Source organism: Gorilla gorilla, chromosome 1, assembly GCF_029281585.2.
Source record: "Gorilla gorilla gorilla isolate KB3781 chromosome 1, NHGRI_mGorGor1-v2.1_pri, whole genome shotgun sequence".
NCBI classification, from domain to species: domain Eukaryota; kingdom Metazoa; phylum Chordata; class Mammalia; order Primates; family Hominidae; genus Gorilla; species Gorilla gorilla.
In genome coordinates, this window is record NC_073224.2 from 147,396,166 (window position 1) to 147,416,734 (window position 20,569).

Here is a 20,569-nt window from a genome sequence, read left to right on the forward strand (position 1 = left end):
TATCATGGAAAGACTACACCAAAAAACTGTTAACAATGGTTGTCTCCATGGAAGGAAACTGGGTGATTGGCAACTGTTAAAAGTAAGCCCATACTCTTTTGGTATCAGGAGTTACTCAGTAGTTTCAGCAGATGGCTCCGGATCAGAGCTGCTTAACATTTTAAGCATCAACACATGGCTTGCTAATTATAAATAATCTGGAGACATCAAAAACAATTCTAGTTTCACTGTTTAATAAGTTCTTTATCTAGGCCGGGCATGGTGGCTCACGCTGTAATCTCAGCACTTTGGGAGGCCGAGGTGTGTGGATCACCTGAGGTCAGGGGTTCGAAACCAGCCTGGCCAACATGGCAAAACCCCGTCTGTACTAAAAATACAAAAATTAGCCAGGCGCAGTGCTGGGCACCTGTAATCCCAGCTACTCAGGAGGCTGAGGCAGGAGAATTGCTTGAACCCAGGTGGCAGAGGTTGCAATGAGCCGAAATCGCGCCATTGCACTCCAGCCTGGGTGACAGCGAGAGTCCATCTCAAAAAAAAAAAAAAAAATCTTTATCTGAAAAATAATTTATGTTCGTTTTCAGGTGGTATAAGAAAAAGTGCCTCTCTTCACCAATCTATATCCCTAGAAAATAGTCCCAGTGCTCACCTGAAACAAACTCTTAGGATCAGAAGCAGCTTTTAATCAGCTGTATCTAGGACTTCCAGTCCACATCGAGAGCTAATTAACCAGAGGAGACTCAAAGTTGTCCTCCCCTTTTTAGAGTGATTTGGACAACTTTTTCTTTTTTTTCCCCCCTTTTCTGTTCCCCAAGCAAAAGCAGATTCCCAAGAATGAAAGAATATGGGAAGCTTGCCATCTTCTTGACTAAGTATTGAATCCCTTACAGTATGAATAGAAAATCATCTGCCCTCAAAATAACTAGATAAATTACTTTGAAATTCTAGGGTAATTTTTTCATCAGTAGATCCATTCAATTACTGATTTCTGAGACTCCTTCAAAAGATATATTTTATAAATTATGTTTATTATAAACAACCTTTATTAAGCATTTTTAAAGAAATAATCACACCTGAGGTCAGAAGTTTGAGACCAGCCTGACCAACATGGAGAAACCCTGTGTCTACTAAAAATACAAAATTAGCCAGGCGTGGTGGCACATGCCTGTTAATCCCAGCTACTCTAGAGGCTGAGGCAAGAGAATTGCTTGAACCCGGGAGGCAGAGGTTGCGGTGAGCCGAGATGGCACTGTTGCACTCCATCCAGCCTGGGCAACAAGAACGAAACTCTGTCTCTAAATAAGTAAATAAATAAATAAAAGCATAGTTCACTGTGAATTGTTTGTCAGAGGTAGTTTGAGAATGGATTTGTTCAGAATTCAGGTGATTAAAGGGTATGTGCCTATGCTTTTCCTATACCTTGAAATATTTGAGTACATGCTGTGAAAAATTGCCTCTTGTTTTTGCTTTGTTGTTTTGTCACAAAACAGAAAGAAGAAGGAAAGCTTCAAGGACAGCTTAACAAGTCTGATTCTAACCAGTATATTAGGGAACTGAAAGATCAGATAGCAGAGCTGAATCATGAGGTAAGTGATAAATTTTGATCTTCACATATTGCTTTCTTCCTTCCTCTGTATTGTAACAACACTTTATTACTGGTTATAAGACTGACACTTTCATGCTGAATATCTTCTGTGAATTATTGGTTATAATTAATAACATTTTTGAAAATTGTCTTTTTAGCAAGGCCCTTCTGTTCTAATATTGGGGATTTATTTCCCTTAACCTCATTAGCATGACCTAGAATGATCAATTAATATTTTCATGGCAAATATTTTATTTTTTTATTGTGGTGTAAAAACTCTTGATAGTTTGCATAGATGTCAAAGTTACTTTAACTAAACTAAAATTTTGCTTATACCTATAGAATAGATTTGTGGTATTTACCGTTGCATGCAGAGGGAAGTCTTTTTACTCTTGTCTTCTTTTACCCCTCATGGTGGTATTACTGAGATTGCAAAAAAGGATACTTGCCTAATATCAGTTAACAGATTTCTTAGTATCTGAATGCTTTTTAAACTGGCACTACCTTGAATCTGTGAGATTCAACTCACAAAATTTTCAGTTTTACTAAGTACTATACTGAGTAAAGTATTTAATATGTTTTGATTAGAGAGATATGTAATTGTGGCTCGAGGTCAATTTTCTTATCCTTTATTATTTTCTGTTTTAATGATAATATTTGGTTAAACACTAATGGAATACCATCTTTCTTGTTTTGAATTATTTATAAAATAATATTTACTCACAGTGATGAGATTTGAGAGGGTAGTATAACCTTTATTTGTTTAAAAAGAAGAAGAAAGAGAAATTTTGACCACTAGATGAATTTAAACCTCACAGGAAAAAGTTTAGACATTACCCTTTCCTGGTATTACACCCTTCAGTTAAAGTCTGTATGTTTTGGGTAATACCTCCTGGAGGTAGTCAGTCTAAGAGTTAATTCTAAATGAAGAAGAAACAAAACATAAACAAAAACAGTAAATCTTAGATGTGGCTCAGTTTAATTTGTTTTGAAATTTGGGGGATCATTCCTGTAAGTATTAATTTTCAGCCATGATAACATTTGAGGGATTCAGGATCTTATATATAATCTTTACCTATTTGTGTGTATTTATTATAATTTTTTTTTTTAGACGGAGTCTCGCTCTGTCGGCCAGGCTGGAGTGCAGTGGTGCGATCTCTGCTCACTGCAAGCTCCGCCTCCCAGGTTCATGCCATTCTTCTGCCTCAGCCTTCTGAGTAGCTGGGACTACAGGCGCCCGCCACCAGGCTGGCTAATTTTTTGTATTTTTTTAGTAGAGACGGGGTTTTACTGTGTTAGCCAGGATGGTCCTGATCTCCTGACCTCATGATCCGCCCGTCTCAGCCTCCCAAAGTGCTGGGATTACAGGCATGAGCCACTGCGCCTGGCCTATTATAATATTTTTAAATCGATAGCCATAGTGTGAAAGAACAAGTTACAATTAAGTGTGTTCTAGGTATCTTTATTCTTTTGAGAACCCCAGGAATTATTTATGTTCAAAAGGTGTTCTCAAATGAAATTGTGATTAAAATAAAGCAACCTCCCATTTAAGATTTTGATGTCTCATTATAAGGAAGCTTTAATGTTGCTGAAACAAGAAAGTTACATATAGATTGACTTTATTTCTAAAACTAATGTAAAAGTCAGTCAACAAACATTAATTTTCCCTGTCATATGCTTTGACTAAAAATAATGATATTCTGGCCAGGTGTGGGCACACGCCTATAATCCCAGCACTTTGGGAGGCTGAAGCAGGCAGATCACTTGAGGTCAGGAGTTTTGAGACCAGCCCGTCCAACATGGTGAAACCCCTATCTCTACTAAAAATACAAAAATTAGCCAGACATGGTGGTATGTGCCTGTAACCCCAGCTACTGGGGAGGCTGGGGCAGGAGAATCACTTGAACCTGTGAGGCGAAGGTTGCAGTGAGCTGAGATCATGCCACTGCACTCCAGGCAACAGAGTGAGACTCTGATTGATAGATAGATAGATAGATAGATAGATAGATAGATAGATAGATAGATAGATAGGATAGATTAGATAGATAGATAGATAGGTAGTCAGTCTCATCAGGACTGCCAGAAAATAACTCACATGAAGTTTAACTTTAATGTCAGTTTTTTACGTGTGGCCTAAGAAAGCAGTCTTACCTTATACAAACATGAAAAGAAAATTAATCAACAGAGTAGAATTTTCTACTGTTAAAATTAAAAGCTAGATTGTGCAGATTTAAAGAGTGGAAACCAAACTGCATCTTTTTGAAGAGAAAGGAAAAAAACCTTTAAAGCATTTTTATTTATTAATACCCTTCCTTGTTGCAGATAGAATTAAGGAAATTTGCAACTGCTACAAAATAATTAACTACAATTTTGGGAGAAAAAGGAAAAAAAAAACTGTAGAAATATAATATGGAAGCATGAATAAGACCATTATAAAAATGCTTACCATAAAAATATCTCTTTCCTGTAAGTGGGCCTCAGATTTGGCTCTAAGGCTTTTAGCAGCCAACGCAAAAGAAAACCTGTTCACTTAAACATTTCAGATTGTGTATATGATGAAAACAGACCAATTAGCTAGAAGAGCCACATCTATTCCTGATACTAAGATTAAATAACAAGTTCTCCATTGCTTCCTCACAAAGGAGACCTAGTGTGAGTTCCCTGGTTATTATCCTTAACATTTGAATGGCTTCATAATCATGAAAGTTAGATAAAGAACAGAGCTTTAAAAAAAAAAAAAGCTTTTGTAGGCTGGGTGCAATGGCTCATGCCTGTAATCCCAGCACTTTGGGAGACCGAGGTTGGAGGGTCACTTTAGCCCAGGAGTTCAAGACCAGCCCGAGCAATATAGGGAGACCCCATCTCTATTAAAAATAATAATAATAAAAGCCAGGCCTGGTGGCATGCACCTGTGGCCCCAGCTACTCCAGTGGCTGAGGCAGGAGGATCACTTGAACCCAGGAGGTCAAGGCTGCAGTGAACTGTGATCACTGAAATGTGATCACCACTGCACTCCAGCCTGGGTGTCAAAGCGAGACCCTGTCTCAAAAAAAAAGAAAAAAAAGTTTTGTATAGCAGCGTAGCATACAGAGACGTGTCCAAGTCAAAAGTTTACAGCTCAATAAATTATCACAAAATGATCACACTCATGTAGGTACTACCTAGGTCCAAGAAATAGACCCAAGAGCCCTGTTCATACTCTTTCAACCCGTACTCTCTCCCTTCTACTCAAAGGTAACCATGATCTCAGACTTCTAATACAGTAGTTTAACTTTTTGAACTTTATATAAATGGATTCTTGCAGTATGTTTTCTTTTGTGTCTTGCTTCTTTTGCTCAACATTGTTTGTGAGATTTTACTTTGTCATTTTAAAATGTAGCTGTAGGTTGTTCATTTTCATCACTGTGTAATTTTCCTTTGTATAACTATACCATGATTTATTCATCTACTGTGTTGGTGAACATTTGGATTATTTCCAGTTGGTCTGTTAAGAACATTGCTTTAAGTGATTTATGCCAGTTTATACTGTCTATAAGCAGTGAAGAAAGTTCTTACTGTTCTACATCCTCATCAACATGTGGAATTGTCAGTCTTTCTTATTTTAGCCATTCTGTGACTATGAAGAGATTTCTCATTATGGTTTTAATGTGCATTTCCCTGATTATTAATGAGATTGAGTACTTTTCCCCCAGTATATAGAACAATGATGGCATGTAGTAGGTACTTTGTGAAAATGTTTCTAATGAAAAAATGATGTTTGTGAAAGGTTTTGCAGATGAGGTCACATATAAGTTGCATGGGAATGCCAAGAAGCTTTTTTTTTTTTTGAGAGGGAGTCTTGCTCTGTCTCCCAGGCTGGAGTGCAGTGGCGCGATCTCGGCTCACTGCAACCTCTGCCTCCCGGGTTCAAGCAATTCTCCTGCCTCAGCCTCCCGAGTAGCTAGGGTTACAGGCACACACCACCATGCCTGGCTAATTTTTGAATTTTTTTAGTAGAGATGGAGTTTCACCATGTTGACCAGGCTGGTCTCGAACTCCTAACCTTGTGATCTGCCTGCCTCAGCCTCCCAAAGTGCTGGGATTACAGGCATGAGCCACCGTGCCCAGCCAGAATCCTCTTAATGTGTGAAAATCAGTGGAAAGAGCATTCCAGACAGAAGAAACAACTAGCCCAAAGACCCTAGAAGAAAATGAAATGGTTATTTTGAGAAACAATGCTAGTGTGGCTGGAGTATAGTGAAGGGTAGGAAAAATGGTATAAGATAAAATTAGAGAGGCAAGTGAGGTCAGATTGCAATTGGTCCTCTGTATCCATGGATTTTGCATCAGTGGATTCAACCAATCATGGATCAAAAATATTTTTTAAAGACTGTTGCATCTGTATCTGTACTGAACATCTACAAATTTTATTCCTTATCATTATTCCCTAAACAACACAGTATAACAGTTTATATTGCATTAACATTGTATTAGGTATTATAAGTTATCTAGAGATGACTTGAAGTATACAGGAAGTCAGGCGTAGGTTATATGCAAATATGCCATTTGATATCAGGGACTTGTGCATCCATGGGTTTTAGTATCCTTGGGACATCCTGGACCCATTCTCCCACAGATACTGAGGGACAACTATATAGTGCTTTGTAAACCAGGGTGTATAGTGGAAAGCCTTTGGATGTTTGTTGTTGTTGTTGTTAGGGGTTTTTTTGGTTGGTGTTGTTTGGGTTTTTTTGTTTTGTTTTGTTTTGCTCTTTTTTTTTTGTTTGTTTTAGAGATGGGGGTCTCACTGTGTTGCTCAGGCTGGCCTCTGACTCCTGGGCTCAAGTGATCCTTCCACCTTAACTTCCTGAGTAGCTGGGACTACAGGGCTGCACCACCATGCCTGCCTTCTTTGGATGGTTTCATACAGAAAATTTTATAATTTCATTTGCTCTGCCTGCTGTACAGTGAACTGATTGTAGAAGAGAAGGAGTGAGAACAGGGAAATTCATCAGGAGTCTGTTACAATGGTCCAGATAAGATCAAACATGGCTTAGAAGGATGGAAGAAGTGGAAATGTAATGCGGCTGTGTTAGAAGTATGTTTATCTCATAACAAAAAACATTCATTGGCTCCAGAGAGTTTTGGCTTGAGTAATTGAGTGAATGGTTGGTTCGTGCCATTGACCAGCATAGAGAAAGGTAAACAAGAGCTCTATTTTTATGCTAAGATTTGTAGTAAGTTTGAGATTCCTTACTGCAAATGAAGATATCAGATAGGCAGTGGATATGTGAGTCTGAAATTCTGAAGAGAGGTCAGGGCTAAAAATAATTGTAGACATCACTGGCATGTGAATGGCGTTCATATATAAAGAGAAGGGTGTCCAGGAGCGAGTTCTGAAGTTCTCCCAACCTTTAGGGTCAAGAGAGCCAGGAGAGGACCAAAACCACCAGGGAGATAGGTGGGAAACTGGAGAGTATGAAGACACAGGAGTCCCAGAAGGAGGAAGGGATCATTTCAGCGTAGTTATTTAAATTAGATTTTAAACTTCCCTGATCCTTTTGAAGAATAAACTTATTAAGACAGATTTTTTGGCCAGGCATGGAGGCCCATGCCTATAATCCCAGCACTTTGGGAAGCTGAAGCAGGTGGATCACTTGAGGTCAGGAGTTTGAGACTAGCCTGGCCAACATGGAGAAACCCTGTCTCTACAAAAAAATAAATACATAAATACAAAAATTAGCTGGGTGTAGTGGTGCGCGCCTGTAGTCCCAGCTACTTGGGAAGCTGAGGTGGGAGGATTGCTTGAGCCTGGGAACTAGAGGTTGCAGTGAGCAGAGATCACACCACTGCACCCCAGCCTGGGCGGCACAGTGAGATCCTGTCTCAAGAAAAAAAAAAAAAAAGTTTTCTTCGGAATTTTTTATGATTTGTCAGAGAACAATGGATGATTTAAGAAAGAACTTGAAAGGAGAAATGTTCTATCTCTAAATACTACTGACTGAAACACCCTTCCTGAAGAAATTAGAGAAACAGCCCGGCATGGTGGCTCATGCCTGTTATCCCAGCACTCTGAGAGGCTAAGGCAGGCAGATCATCTAAGGTCAGGAGTTTGAGACTAGCCTGGCCAACATGGCTAAACCCCATCTCTACTAAAAATAAATAAATAAATAATACAAAAATTAGCAGGACATGGTGGTGCACGCCTGTAACCCCAGCTACTCAGGAAGCTGAAGCACGAGAATGGCTTAAACCTGGGAGGCGGAGGTTGCAGTGAGCCAAGATATCACCACTGCACTCCAGCCTGGGCCACAGAGACTCCGTCTCAAAAAAAAAAAAAAAAAAAGAAAAGAAAAAGAAAAAAGAGAAATGTAACCTATTTCAAGATAAAGCTGGAAAAAAAAAGAACTATTTTGGTATGCTATAAACAAAATAAAACTCAGGTAGATAAAACCAACTTACTTTGTAGGAATAATCGTTGTATTGGTTTCTACTACCCAGAAGGTCTTCTGTCATCCTGTCTTTTTTGTTGGGAAGGCAATTTTTCTAAGTTAAATTATGTGTCACAGGAATCTTTTTTTAAGTAGGTGATTAGGAATTTGAGTAAATAAAAAGAAATCTAAATAAAGCCTTTACTGAAGTTTGACTTAGAAAATGTTTATGTAGACAGGAATGGTAGTGTGGGCCTTGTAGTTCTGGTTACTTGGGAGACTGAGGCAGGAGGCTTGCTCTGAACCCAGGAGTTTGAGGTTGCAGTGAGCTAAGATCATGCCACTGCACTCCAGCCTAGGTGACACTGAGACCCTAACTCTAAAAAAAAAATAAAAGGGTAAGAAAAAAATTATGTGAATATTCCTTAAGTTTTTAAATTCTGATATCTGTTTATATAAACCTGAGCTATGGATTTAAATATATATCAAAAAGTATTTTTAATGTCCTAGATATTCTTAATGTAGTTTTTAATACATGTACTCATTTTGTTACTAAACTGGAATTTTTGAAATAAGGAACTTTAACAATCAGATGACAATACATTAAGTCCTCACTTAACATTGTCAGTGGGTTCTTGGAAACTGAGACTTCAGAGTGAAAGACATACAACATGTCCATGAATAATGTCGTTTTGTTTATGATGATGAGGGGAAAAATTTGGTTTCTTTATATGTCATCTTACTTAAAATGACAGTTTCCAAGAATCTATGGAAAACTTTAAGTGAGAACTTACTATATGTCCTCTTATATTTCTTTGGATTTTTTTTTTTCCTTATGCTTGTATATTTCTATTTAAAGCAGTGGCTCACGCCTGTAATCCCAACACTTTGGGAAGCCGAGGCGGGTGAATCACAAGGTCAGGAGTTTGAGACCAGGCTGGCCAACATGGTGAAACCCCGTCTCTACTAAAAATACAAAAATTAGCCAGGCATGGTGGTGTGCACCTGTAATCTCAGCTACTGGGGAGGCTGTGGCAGGAGAATCGCTTGAACCCAGGAGGCGGAGGTTGCAGTGAGCCAAGATCACGACACTGCACTCCAGGCTGGTGGACAGAACAAGACTTCATCTCAAAAAAAAAAAAAAAAAAAAAAGAAAAATGTGGTTAATAAGATCTTTTTAAGGCTCATTCAGCATTGCTCTTCATCTAGGGATTAAAACTAAAATACTAAAGGTAGAAAAGAACTTAGTCATCTGGTTCTGTAGTTGTTGGCAGCTATATTTTTTCTTTATTTCATACTGAATGATACTGTTTTTTGGTTTATTTAACTTCATGCTTATTCCTTTTTTTTTTTTTTTTTTTTTTTTGAGACGAGTTTCACTCTGTCACCCAGGTTGGATTGCAGTGGCACAGTCTCGGCTCCCTGCAACTTCCGCCTCCTGGGTTCAAGTGATTCTCCTGCCTCAGCCTCCTAAGTAGCTGGGACTACAGGCACATGCCGCCACACCTGGTTAATTTTTTGTATCTCAGCAGACACAGGGTTTCACCGTGTTGCCCAGGCTGGTCTTGAACTCCTGAGCTCAGGCAGTCTGTGCCCCTCGGCCTCCAAAAGTGCTAGGATTACAAGCATGAGCCACTACGCCCGGCCATGCTTATTCTTATTTCTATTTCTACCAGTCTTTATTTCCTTTTAGGTAACACAAAGTTCCAAGTATGTTACCTAGTTTACAGAGTGGTACTCAAGAAGAGAATTAACATTCTTACTGTAAAACTTCATTGATAACAATAGTCTACTTCTAGAAACAGAAATAAGAATTAAAAACAGTGCTATCTATTTGTACTGGTGAGTGAATTTTAACTTTTAAGAAAATTTTAATGTTTAAGAAAAACTTCAGTGTATGGAGTTACAAGCTGTCCTGAATATTTTTATAATAGAAAGTATTAGTTTTCCCAGTGTGGCAGCTTCTTAATAAAAGAAATTATTCCCTTAAATTTGTTCTTTCTCTAATTAGAGCAGTGTAAAGTACCATGCAGAAGTTTCAGGATCTCATACAACCAAGTAAATAGGGTTTTTATCCCCCTACCCAGAAGGTCCCATGTAGATAATGAAAGATTGTATTTGCCATTCTGTGAAAATTGCTTTAAGCCCATCAAATGCGTACACTGCTTTTTAATCTTACAGCCTCCACTTATATTTTAAAAACCCATTCTTTTCTTTCTTTCTTTCTTTTTTCTGGAGACAAGGTCTTGCTCTGTGGCCCAGCTGGAGTGCAGTGGTGCCATCACCACTCACTGCAGCCTCAACCTGCTGGGCTCAAGTGATCCTCCGACCTCAGCCTCCTGAGTAGCTGGGACTACAGGTGTGCGAGACTGCACCTGGGTTGGTTGGTTTGTTTTTGTTTTTGTTTTTGTAGAGACAGGGTCTCACTGTGTTGCCAAGGCTGGTCTGGAACTCCTGGGCTCAAGGGATCTCCCTGTCTTGGCCTCTGAAAGTGCTGGGATTACAGGCATCAACTACTGTGCCCAGCAAAAACTCATTCTTAATGACTTCTTTAAATGAGTAGCTATTACTCCTTTTCCTCTTATATGTTCTGTTTTATCTTGGATAAGCAGTTTATCTTATTTGAAGTCCATTTTAGAAATTATTGTGCAGATTTTTATATTTGGAACAATAGCGCTATGTAAAATACTTAAAGCTGAGATTTAAGAATCATATTTTTTAAACCAGAAGTGTTCTTAAAATTTATCTTGTTTTTCATTTGATAAATGAGGAAGCTGAGGTCCTGGTTAAGGGACTTACCCAAAGTTACAAAGCTAGTTCGTAGCTGAGATGGAACTCATGCCTAGGCATTCTAACTTCTGATCTGCTGCATCCCACTGCCCTACCATGATCCTGCTGGCCCATTTAACGGCGACATATTAAACATAGTAGGAGTTCTATAAGCATTTGTTTAATTGAATTAAATTGAATTGCTTCTCTCAGATGAGAACCTAACATCTAGTTAGTAAAAATCTACTCATAGCTCATATTCTTTATTTTTCTTTCTGCAGCAGCTTCTGCACTTCTATTCTATCTAAGACTGCAGAATTTGTCCAACTTGACATTCAGATTCTGCTTCAATTTCCATTTGGTGCTACTAGCATTGTAGCTTTTAAATATTTGATGACTTTCTGAAAACAGGCAACTGAGATTTCCTAGCCATGTTTGATGTTTTGAGAAACACAGAACTTCACAAAAAGTCAATCCAATTCATATATGCCTCTTATTTAGGAAATACAAGCTTATTCAAAGACACAAATTAGCTTTGCTGTTAAAAGCATTCTGTTTGAAGAGTTTGAAGTTTAACTGGTGGCAAACTTCCACCAATGTTTCCAGATTAATTTTTTTAAATCTCCAAGGCAATATGTTTCTCCATGTATTTCTTGCCATTTAAAAGAATGTATAACATACTGTAGTCTGGGAAAAACTGTAATAATCACATACAGGGGCAGGGCGTGGTGGCTCACACCTGTGATTCCACCACTATGTGAGACCGAGGTTGGCTGATTGCATGAGCCCAGGAGTTTGAGACCAACTTGGGCAATATGGCAAAACCCTCTACCAAAAAAATACAGAAATTGGCTGGGCACGGTGGCTCACGCCTGTAATCCCAGCACTTTGGGAGGCCGAGGCAGAGGGATCACAAGATCAGGAGTTCGAGAACAGCCTGACCAACATGGTGAAAGCCTGTCTCTACTAAAAATACAAAAATTAGCCAGGCGTGGTGGTGCACGCCTGTAATCCCAGCTACTGGAGAGGCTGAGGCAGGAGAATCGCTTGAACCCAGGAGGCAGAGGTTGCAGTGAGCCGAGATTGTGCCACTGCACTCCAGCCTGGGTGGCAGAGTGAGACTCCATCTCAAAAAAAAAAACAAAAACAAAAACAAAAATTAGCCAGGTGTGGTGGCATGCCCCTGTAGTTCCAGCTACTTGGGAGGCTGAGATGGGAAGACCTCTTGAGCCTGGGAGGCAGAGGTTGCAGTGAGCCGAGATTGTACCACTGCGTTCCAGCCTGGGTGACAGAGCGAAACCCTGTCTCAAAATAAATAAATAAATAAATAATCCCACACAGGATACCTTACTTTATTCAAGACTTTTAGACCACTTTTCAGTTTTATGTTATATTCGTAAAGTATAATTGGTGTTCTACCCATTTTATGCATCTGTGTATGTAATTCCTGCAATGGGTAAAAAAAAAAAATTTTTAACTTGTTAATGAAAACATGTGCCTCTCATGATAGTAATTTCATTAAGAAATTGGGGTTAATTAATGAAAACATGAACACAAAGATCTAGTAGGAGAGGGGTAAGATGCTAGATAAGGAAACCACCTAGAAAAGAAAAAAATCGCAATTAAAAATCAGGTGAGGAAAAATATTCGAACTTTAAAAATGTAAGAAACCAAGTAAGGAAGTCTCTTAGGAATACTAACTAAGGTAGGGTATGCCTCCAGAGGGTTTGTTAAGAGATTTCTAGGAAAAAATTCGAGTGAGCAGCCAACTTAAAGAATACAGAATCAATGTAAAACAAGGGATTTGAATCTGATACTCAGAGGACCAAATAAATATCTTCAAGGGATATATCATACTGGTCAAGGAACAGAACCAGGTGGAATTGTAAAGTCAGTCTTGGATATTAAGCTGCATTAGATGGAATTTTTTCTAACGTTGTCCTAGACACAATGAGAAGAGTGGCCCTACTCTCAAGGAACTTATAGTTTGGTGGGGAAAAGTGGAAAAGTTAATTTGATAAAGACTATGTGGTTGGCACTGATAGAGAGTACTTAATAGTTCAGAAATGGGAGATAACACAGCACTTAATTTCATTTATTCTAATTAATGGTTGTTATATCCTCTCTGATGTTCAGAGTCAAGCTGAATTGTGAATTTCTTGACAGCAAAGATTATCTTATTCAGCCTTATATTTCTTAGGGTCTTTTGAAAGTCCTGGCACGGTAGTCTGAACTCATGAATTCAGTCAGTTCTCTTGGTGTTCATATTGTCCCAAATTTGGCCAGTGGGAACTCTTTGAAGCTGGCTCCAGTGTCTTTTTTTTTTCTTTCTACAGCCCCATTAGTCCTCGAACACATCTGTGTTTCCTGGCACTAGATGGCAAGTTTTTTTAATAGTACTTTACATTACATGGGTAGAGCTAGATTTCAGATGTAGCCAAAAAACTGAAAAACTGTTTATTAATACTTATCAGTAAATTTCTGAAGAGATGGTCCCAACAATTACTCTTTGACAATTAGAATGGAAATATAAATCATGAGAAACCACTTCAAGGGAAACTGGAAGTCAAGGGTTTATGAAAAATAAAGGCAGATGGTGGTAAGCATTTTTTGAAGGAAATGGAGCTAACTATCAAGCCTGTAGTGACAGGTTTTATAGTTTTTTACAGCAATTCTTAAGCAGATTTAATTCAGTAAGGGTGAAAGAGACTTCTATTTCTTTTAACATTCCCAGGAAGAGACCATACTGGTAACATACTCTTACTAGGTTGCAGACATGAGAAAATGAAATATAAACATCTAAAACCATTTTAATTATATGTAAACTTTTAGCATGACTGTAGTATTAAGCATATTTATCATTTGAGTGATACTAATAGGATGTGCCCAAATGTGTCATTCAACTTGATATACGGGATGCTAAAATGAGCTACAGTTTTAAAATCTTGTGAACTTACTCTGGTTTTAGGGCTTGAGTGTTCATTTTTAAATTTTTTTCCATTCATTCAAAAGCTGATTATTCCTACTCTTCATCTAACTCCCATTCTTTTCTTCCATTATCATGTCAGTACTTCTAAGCATATCCATAAAATGGAGAAGGGGGAGGAATAGAAATTCATGCAGTTGCCGAGCACAGTGGCTCACGCCTGTAATCCCAGCACTTAGGGAGGCAGAGGCGGGTGGATCACTCAGGAGTTCAAGATCAGCCTGAGCAACATGGAGAAACCCTGTCTCTACAAAAATTAGCTGGGTGTGGTGGTGCGCACCTGTAGTCCCAGCTACTTGGGAGGCTGAAGTGAGAGGATCGCTTGACCCAGGAGGTTGAGGTTGCAGTGAGCCAAGATCATGCCACTGAACTCTAGACTGGGTAGCAGAATGAGACCAAGTCTCAAAAAAAAGAAAGAAAGAAAAGAAAAAAGAAATTAGTGCAATTTATCTGGTTCTTAATCTTAATTCTGGATTTTGGGGGTTTTTTATTTTATTTTGTTTTTCTTAATATACATCTATTAAATCATTTTATTAATTAAATTAATTATATTCTTCCTGAATATTGATTTTCTTAATCTGTTGAGAACTTCAAAGAGTATATTTTAAGTTAATTGAATATATCTTTTGTTTTTTTTTGTTTTATTATATATATATATTTTTTTTTTCTTTTTTTTTGAGACGGAGTCTCGCTCTGTTGCCCAGGCTGGAGTGCAGTGGCCAGATGTCGGCTCACTGCAAGCTCTGCCTCCCAGGTTCACACCATTCCCCTGCCTCAGCCTCCCAAGTAGCTGGGACTACAGGCACCCACCACTATGCCTGGCTAATTTTTTGTGTTTTTAGTAGAGACGGGGTTTCACTGTGTTAGCCAGGATGGTCTTGATCTCCTGACCTTGTGATCCTCCTGCCTTTATATATATATATTTTTTTAATTATACTTTAAGTTCTAGGGTACATGTGCACAACATGCAGGTTTGTTACATTTGTATACATGTGCCATGTTGGTGTGCTGCACCCATTAACTCCTCGTTTACATTAGATATATCTCCTAATGGTATCCCTCCCCCTCCCCCCACCCCATGACAGGCCCCAGTGTGTGATGTTCCTCTTCCCGTGTCCAGGTGTTCTCATTGTTCAGTTCCCACCTATGAGTGAGAACATACGGTGTTTGGCTTTTTGTCCTTGCAATAATTTGCTCAGAATGATGGTTTCCAGCTTCATTCGTGTCCCTACAAAGGACATGAACTCATTGTTTTTTATGGCTGCATAATATTCCATGGTATATATGTGCCACATTTTCTTAATCCGGTCTATCATTGATGGACATTTGGGTTGGTTCCAAGTCTTTGCTATTGTGAATAGTGCTGCAGTAAACATATGTGCATGTGTCTTTATAGCAGCATGATTTTTAATCCTTTGGGTATATACCCAGCAATGGGATGGCTGGGTCAAATGGTATTTCCAGTTCTAGATCCTTGAGTGATCGCCACACTGTCTTCCACAATGGTTAAACTAGTTTGCAGTCCCACCAACAGTGTAAAAGTGTTCCTATTTCTCCACATCCTCTCCATCACCTGTTGTTTCCTGACTTTTTAATGATCACCATTCTAACTGGCGTGAGATAGTGTCTCACTGTGATTTTGATTTGCATTTCTCTGATGACCAGTGATGATGAGCATTTTTTCATGTGTCTGTTGGCTGCGTAAATGTCTTCTTTTGAGGAGTGTCTGTTCATATGCTTCGCCCACTTTGTAATGGGGTTGTTTGTTTTTTTCTTGTAAATTTGTTTGAGTTCTTTGTAGATTCTGGATATTAGCCCTTTGTCAGATGAGTAGAGCGCAAAAATTTTCTCCCATTCTGTAGGTTGCCTGTTCACTCTGATGGTAGTTTCTTTTGCTGTGCAGAAGCTCTTTAGTTTAATGAGATCCCATTTGTCAATTTTGGCTTTTGTTGCCATTGCTTTTGGTGTTTTAGACATGAAGTCCTTCCCCATGCCTATGTCCTGAATGGTATTGCCTAGGTTTTCTTCTAGGGTTTTTATAGTTTTAGGTCTAACATGTAAGTCTTTCATTCATCTTGAATTAATTTTCGTATAAGGTGTAAGGAAGGGATCCAGTTTCAGCTTTCTACATATGGCTAGCCAGTTTTCCCAGCACCATTTATTAAATAGGGAATCCTTTCCTCATTTCTTGTTTTTGTCAAGTTTGTCAAAGAGCAGCTGGTTGTAGACGTGTGGTATTATTTCTGAGGGCTCTGTTCTGTTCCATTGATCTATATCTCTGTTTTGGTACCAGTACCATGCTGTTTTGGTTACTGTAGCCTTGTAGTATAGTTTGAAGTCAGGTAGCGTGATGCCTCCAGCTTTGTTCTTTTGGCTTAGGATTGACTTGGCAATGTGGGCTCTTTTTGTTTCCATATGAACTTTAAAGTAGTTTTTTCCAATTCTGTGAAGAAAGTCATTGGTAGCTTGATGGGGATGGCATTGAATGTATGAATTACCTTGGGCAGTATGGCCATTTCCATGATGTTGATTCTTCCTATCCATGAGCATGGAATGTTCTTCCATTTGTTTGTGTCCTCTTTTATTTCGTTGAGCAGTGGTTTGTAGTTCTCCTTGAAGAGTTCCTTCATATCCCTTGTAAGCTGGATTCCTAGGTATTTTATTCTCTTTGAAGCAATAGTGAATAGGAGTTCACTCATGATTTGGCTCTCTGTTTGTCTGTTATTGGTGTATAAGAATGCTTGTGATTTTTGCACATTGATTTTGTATCCTGAGACTTTGCTGAAGTTGCTTATCAGCTTAAGGAGATTTTGGGCTGAGACGATGGGGTTTTCTAAATATACAATCATGTCATCTGCAAACAGGGACAATTTGACTTCCTCTTTTCCTAATGGAATACCCTTTATTTCTTTCTCCTGCCTGATTGCCCTGGCCAGAACTTCCAACACTATGTTGAATAGGAGTGGTGAGAGGGCATCCCTGTCTTGTGCCCATTTTCAAAGGGAATGCTTCCAGTTTTTGTCCATTCAGTATGATATTGGCTGTGGGTTTGTCATAAATAGCTCTTATGATTTTGAGATATGTCCAATCAATACCGAATTTATTGAGAATTTTTAGCATGAAGGGCTGTTGAATTTTGTCAAAGGCCTTTTCTGCATCTATTGAGGTAATCATGTGGTTTTTGTCTTTGGTTCTGTTTATATACTGGATTACATTTATTGATTTGCATATGTTGAACCAGCCTTGCATCCCAGGGATGAAGCCCACTTGATCATGGCGGATAAGGTTTGTGATGTGCTGCTGGATTTGGTTTGCCAGTATTTTATTGAGGATTTTCACATTGATGTTCATCAGGGATATTGGTCTAAAATTTTCTTTTTTCATTGTGTCTCTGCCAGGCTTTGGTATTAGGATGATGCTGGCCTCATAAAATGAGTTAGGGAGGATTCCCTCTTTTTCTATTGATTGGAATAGTTTCAGAAGGAATGGTACCAGCTCCTCCTTGTACCTCTGGTGGAATTCAGCTGTGAATCCATCTGGTCCTGGACATTTTTTGTTTGGTAGGCTATTAATTATTGCCTCAATTTCAGAGCCTGTTATTGGTCTATTCAGAGATTCAACTTCTTCCTGATTTAGTCTTGGGAAGGTGTATGTGTCCAGGAACTTATCCATTTCTTCTAGATTTTCTAGTTTATTTGTGTAGAGGTGTTGATAGTATTCTCTGATGGTAGTTTGTATTTCTGTGAGATTGGTGGTGATATCCCCTTTATCATTTTTTATTGCCTCTATTTGATTCTTCTCTCTTTTCTTCTTTATTAGTCTTGCTAGCGGTCTATCTATTTTGTTGATCTTTTCAAAAACAGCTCCTGGATTCATTGATTTTTTGAAGGGTTTTTTGTGTCTCTATCTCCTTCAGTTCTGCTCTGATCTTAGTTACTTCTCGCCTTCTGCTAGCTTTTGAATGTGTTTGCTCTTGCTTCACTAGTTCTTTTAATTGTGATGTTAGGGTGTCAATTTTAGATCTTCCCTGCTTTCTCTTGTAGGCATTTAGTGCCATAAATTTCCCTCTACACACTGCTTTAAATGTGTCCCAGAGATTCTGGTATGTTGTGTCTTTGTTCTCATTGGTTTCAAAGAACATCTTTATTTCTGCCTTCATTTTGTTATGTACCCAGTAGTCATTCAGGAGCAGGTTGTTCAGTTTTCATGTAGTTGATCGGTTTTGAGTGAGTTTCTTAATCCTGAGTTCTAGTTTGATTGCACTGTGGTCTGAGACACAGTTTGTTATAATTTCTGTTCTTTTACATTTGCTGAGGAGTGCTTTAGTTCCAACTATGTGATCAATTTTGGAATAAGTGTGATGTGGTGCTGACAAGAATGTATATTCTGTTGATTTGTGGTGGAGAGTTCTGTAGATGTCTATTAGGTTCGCTTGGTGCAGAGCTGAGTTCAATTCCTGGATATCCTTGTTAACTTTCTGTCTCGTTAATCTGTCTAATGTTGACAGTGGGGTGTTAAAGTCTCTCATTATTATTGTGTGGGAGTCTAAGTCTCTTTGTAGGTCTCTAAGGACTTGCATTATGAATCTGGGTGCTCCTGTATTGGGTGATATATGTTTAGGATAGTTAGCTCTTCTTGTTGAATTGATCCCTTTACCATTATGTAATGGCCTTCTTTGTCTCTTTTGATCTTTGTTGGTTTAAAGTCTGTTATTTATTTTTTTTTTTGAGATGGAGTCTTGCTCTGTTGCCCAGGCTGGAGTGCAGTGGCGTGATCTCGGCTCACTGCAACCTCCGCCTCCCGGATTCAAGCGATTCTCCTGCCTCAGCCTCCTGAGTAGCTGGTATTACATGCGTGTGCCACCATGCCCAGTTAATTTTATGTTTTAAGTAGAGACGGGGTTTCACTGTGTTGGCCAGGCTGGTCTTGAACTCCTGACCTTGTGATCCACCCGCCTCGGTCTCCCAAAGTGCTGGGATTACAGGTGTGAACCACCGCGCCCAGCCTATTTTTTTTCATTTGGTAAGTTTAGTTTTGTTTCCAGATTTTATGTGTCTTTGTTCTCCGTCATACTACAGGTGATTGAGAAACTATCATCTTTATAACAGTGGACTTCAGTCAGGGGACCTGGATTCTAGTTCTGTCTTTGTCACTGATTAGCTGGGTGACCTTAGGATGCCAGTTCACTTCGTATATCCATTTAATCAGTGAATATTTGAACATCTTTTAGTTCAGAGGCATGCCTTAGGCCATGCGTCAGTTTCTTGATCACAAAGCAGTTATACTAAATGGTACCTAAAGCCCCTTCCATCCCAGTGCTGTGCTAGGTGTATAAAAGTCATAGTTCCAGTTGTTGAGTTTAGACTGATAAGGAAAAGCAGTTCGTGTGGGCAGTACTGTAGTAGAACCACATGGCACCATGGCCTAGAAACATGTCAGAAAATCTCTGATCGTGGGGCTGCCTAAATCATGTATTAGAGAAGGAGTAGAAGATTGCCAGGAAAAGGAGAATAGAGGATATTCCAAGCAGAGAGGCGTATATGCAGAGGCTTGGAGTCAAGTAAAGATTTCATAAAGGAGACTGAGAAGGATTAGTATGAAAAGTAGGAGGAAAATGAGTAGAGAGGGGCACTCCTGAAGCCAAAGTGAGAGAGAGACTTGCACTGCTCAGTTTGTTTTTAGAGTGTGGTACCGAAAATAACATTCATAGAGATTGATCTAATGGCTGAAAGTAAAGCTTTTTTAATCAAACGGGGAAATCTATAAAATATATTTACTTTCTTGATTGTATTTTTAAAAATCGTTTGGAATTGTGTTACTTCTGGAGTCTTGGTCCATATGAGGTGTGTTTCAGAGCCAATCTGAATACTGTTGTTATCCACGAAGCTACCCAATACATCATGCTTCTTTTTTGATTCTCTATGTTCTTGAATATAAAAGTCTTATTTCTTTGACTATACCATGATTTTTGAAATACAGTAATTGATTTTAAAAACCTTTTTTTTTTTTTTTACATCAAGTAGTTTGATTTTAAAATACTAATTTTTAAAAGAAACAGGCCAGGCACAATGGCCTGTAGTCTCAGCAGTTTGGGAGGCCGAGGCAGGAGGATCACTTGAGGCCAGGAGTTCAAGACCAGCATGGGCAACAAAGCAAGACCCTGTCTCTCTTTTAAAAAATTAATTAATAATGTTATTTTAAAAAATAAACAATAACATAGTATTGACAGTTTTTCAAATTGAAAATGTGCTCCACTAATTTACTAAGTGTCAATTAAAGAGGAATTGATAAAAGATGAATATGTAGCTCTCTCAGATTTACAAAAACTAAAATTTTAAATTGTGGTTGGGAGTCTGTAGTACAGTAAATCATGTGCTTCTTATGAACCATATCTTACAGATGCAGGTGGACACGAGATAGTCAGATTTTCACTCCCCACAAGCTGGACAGCTAGAAATGTCATGCCAGTAGTACGTGTCAAAGACTTAGTGCTACTTTGCTGTCTGTCTGATTTAAGTTATTGTGGTCAGTCTGAGGAACCTGTGATATGATAAGATAGCATTCATGAGGTCATGTGGTTTGCAAGTGCCCAATCTTGACTGAGCAGCCTGTGAGCACCTCAGGAGGAGGAAGAGAGGGATACTAACTTTATTTGCAAGCTTATTTGGGTTCAGTGGCAGAATAGTGTGGGTATGTGGCTATATGTGTATATTACATATTTTAAAAATTATTTTTCCATCAGGAGTTATAATTTCTGAAAAAAAGTGAATACTACAAATGCATTCATCTCCTTCTACTTATTAATGTTTCAGTCTAAACCAT

The 20,569-nt window shown here is 38.7% G+C and overlaps 1 protein-coding gene across 13 annotated transcripts in view; it reads left to right on the plus strand.

Annotated features, from left to right (window-relative positions):
• EVI5 (ecotropic viral integration site 5) overlaps positions 1 to 20,569 on the plus strand; it is a 277,795-nt gene that overhangs the window by 220,024 nt on the left and 37,202 nt on the right. For 12 of the 13 annotated variants that reach the window (XM_063696986.1, XM_063697007.1, XM_063696981.1 and 9 more), the window contains one exon: positions 1,488 to 1,583. The exons of the other annotated variant lie outside the window; for it this stretch is intronic. In XM_063696986.1, coding sequence (XP_063553056.1) covers positions 1,488 to 1,583 — 96 coding nt within the window. The remainder of the gene's footprint in view (positions 1 to 1,487; positions 1,584 to 20,569) is intronic. 13 annotated transcript variants of the gene reach the window in all.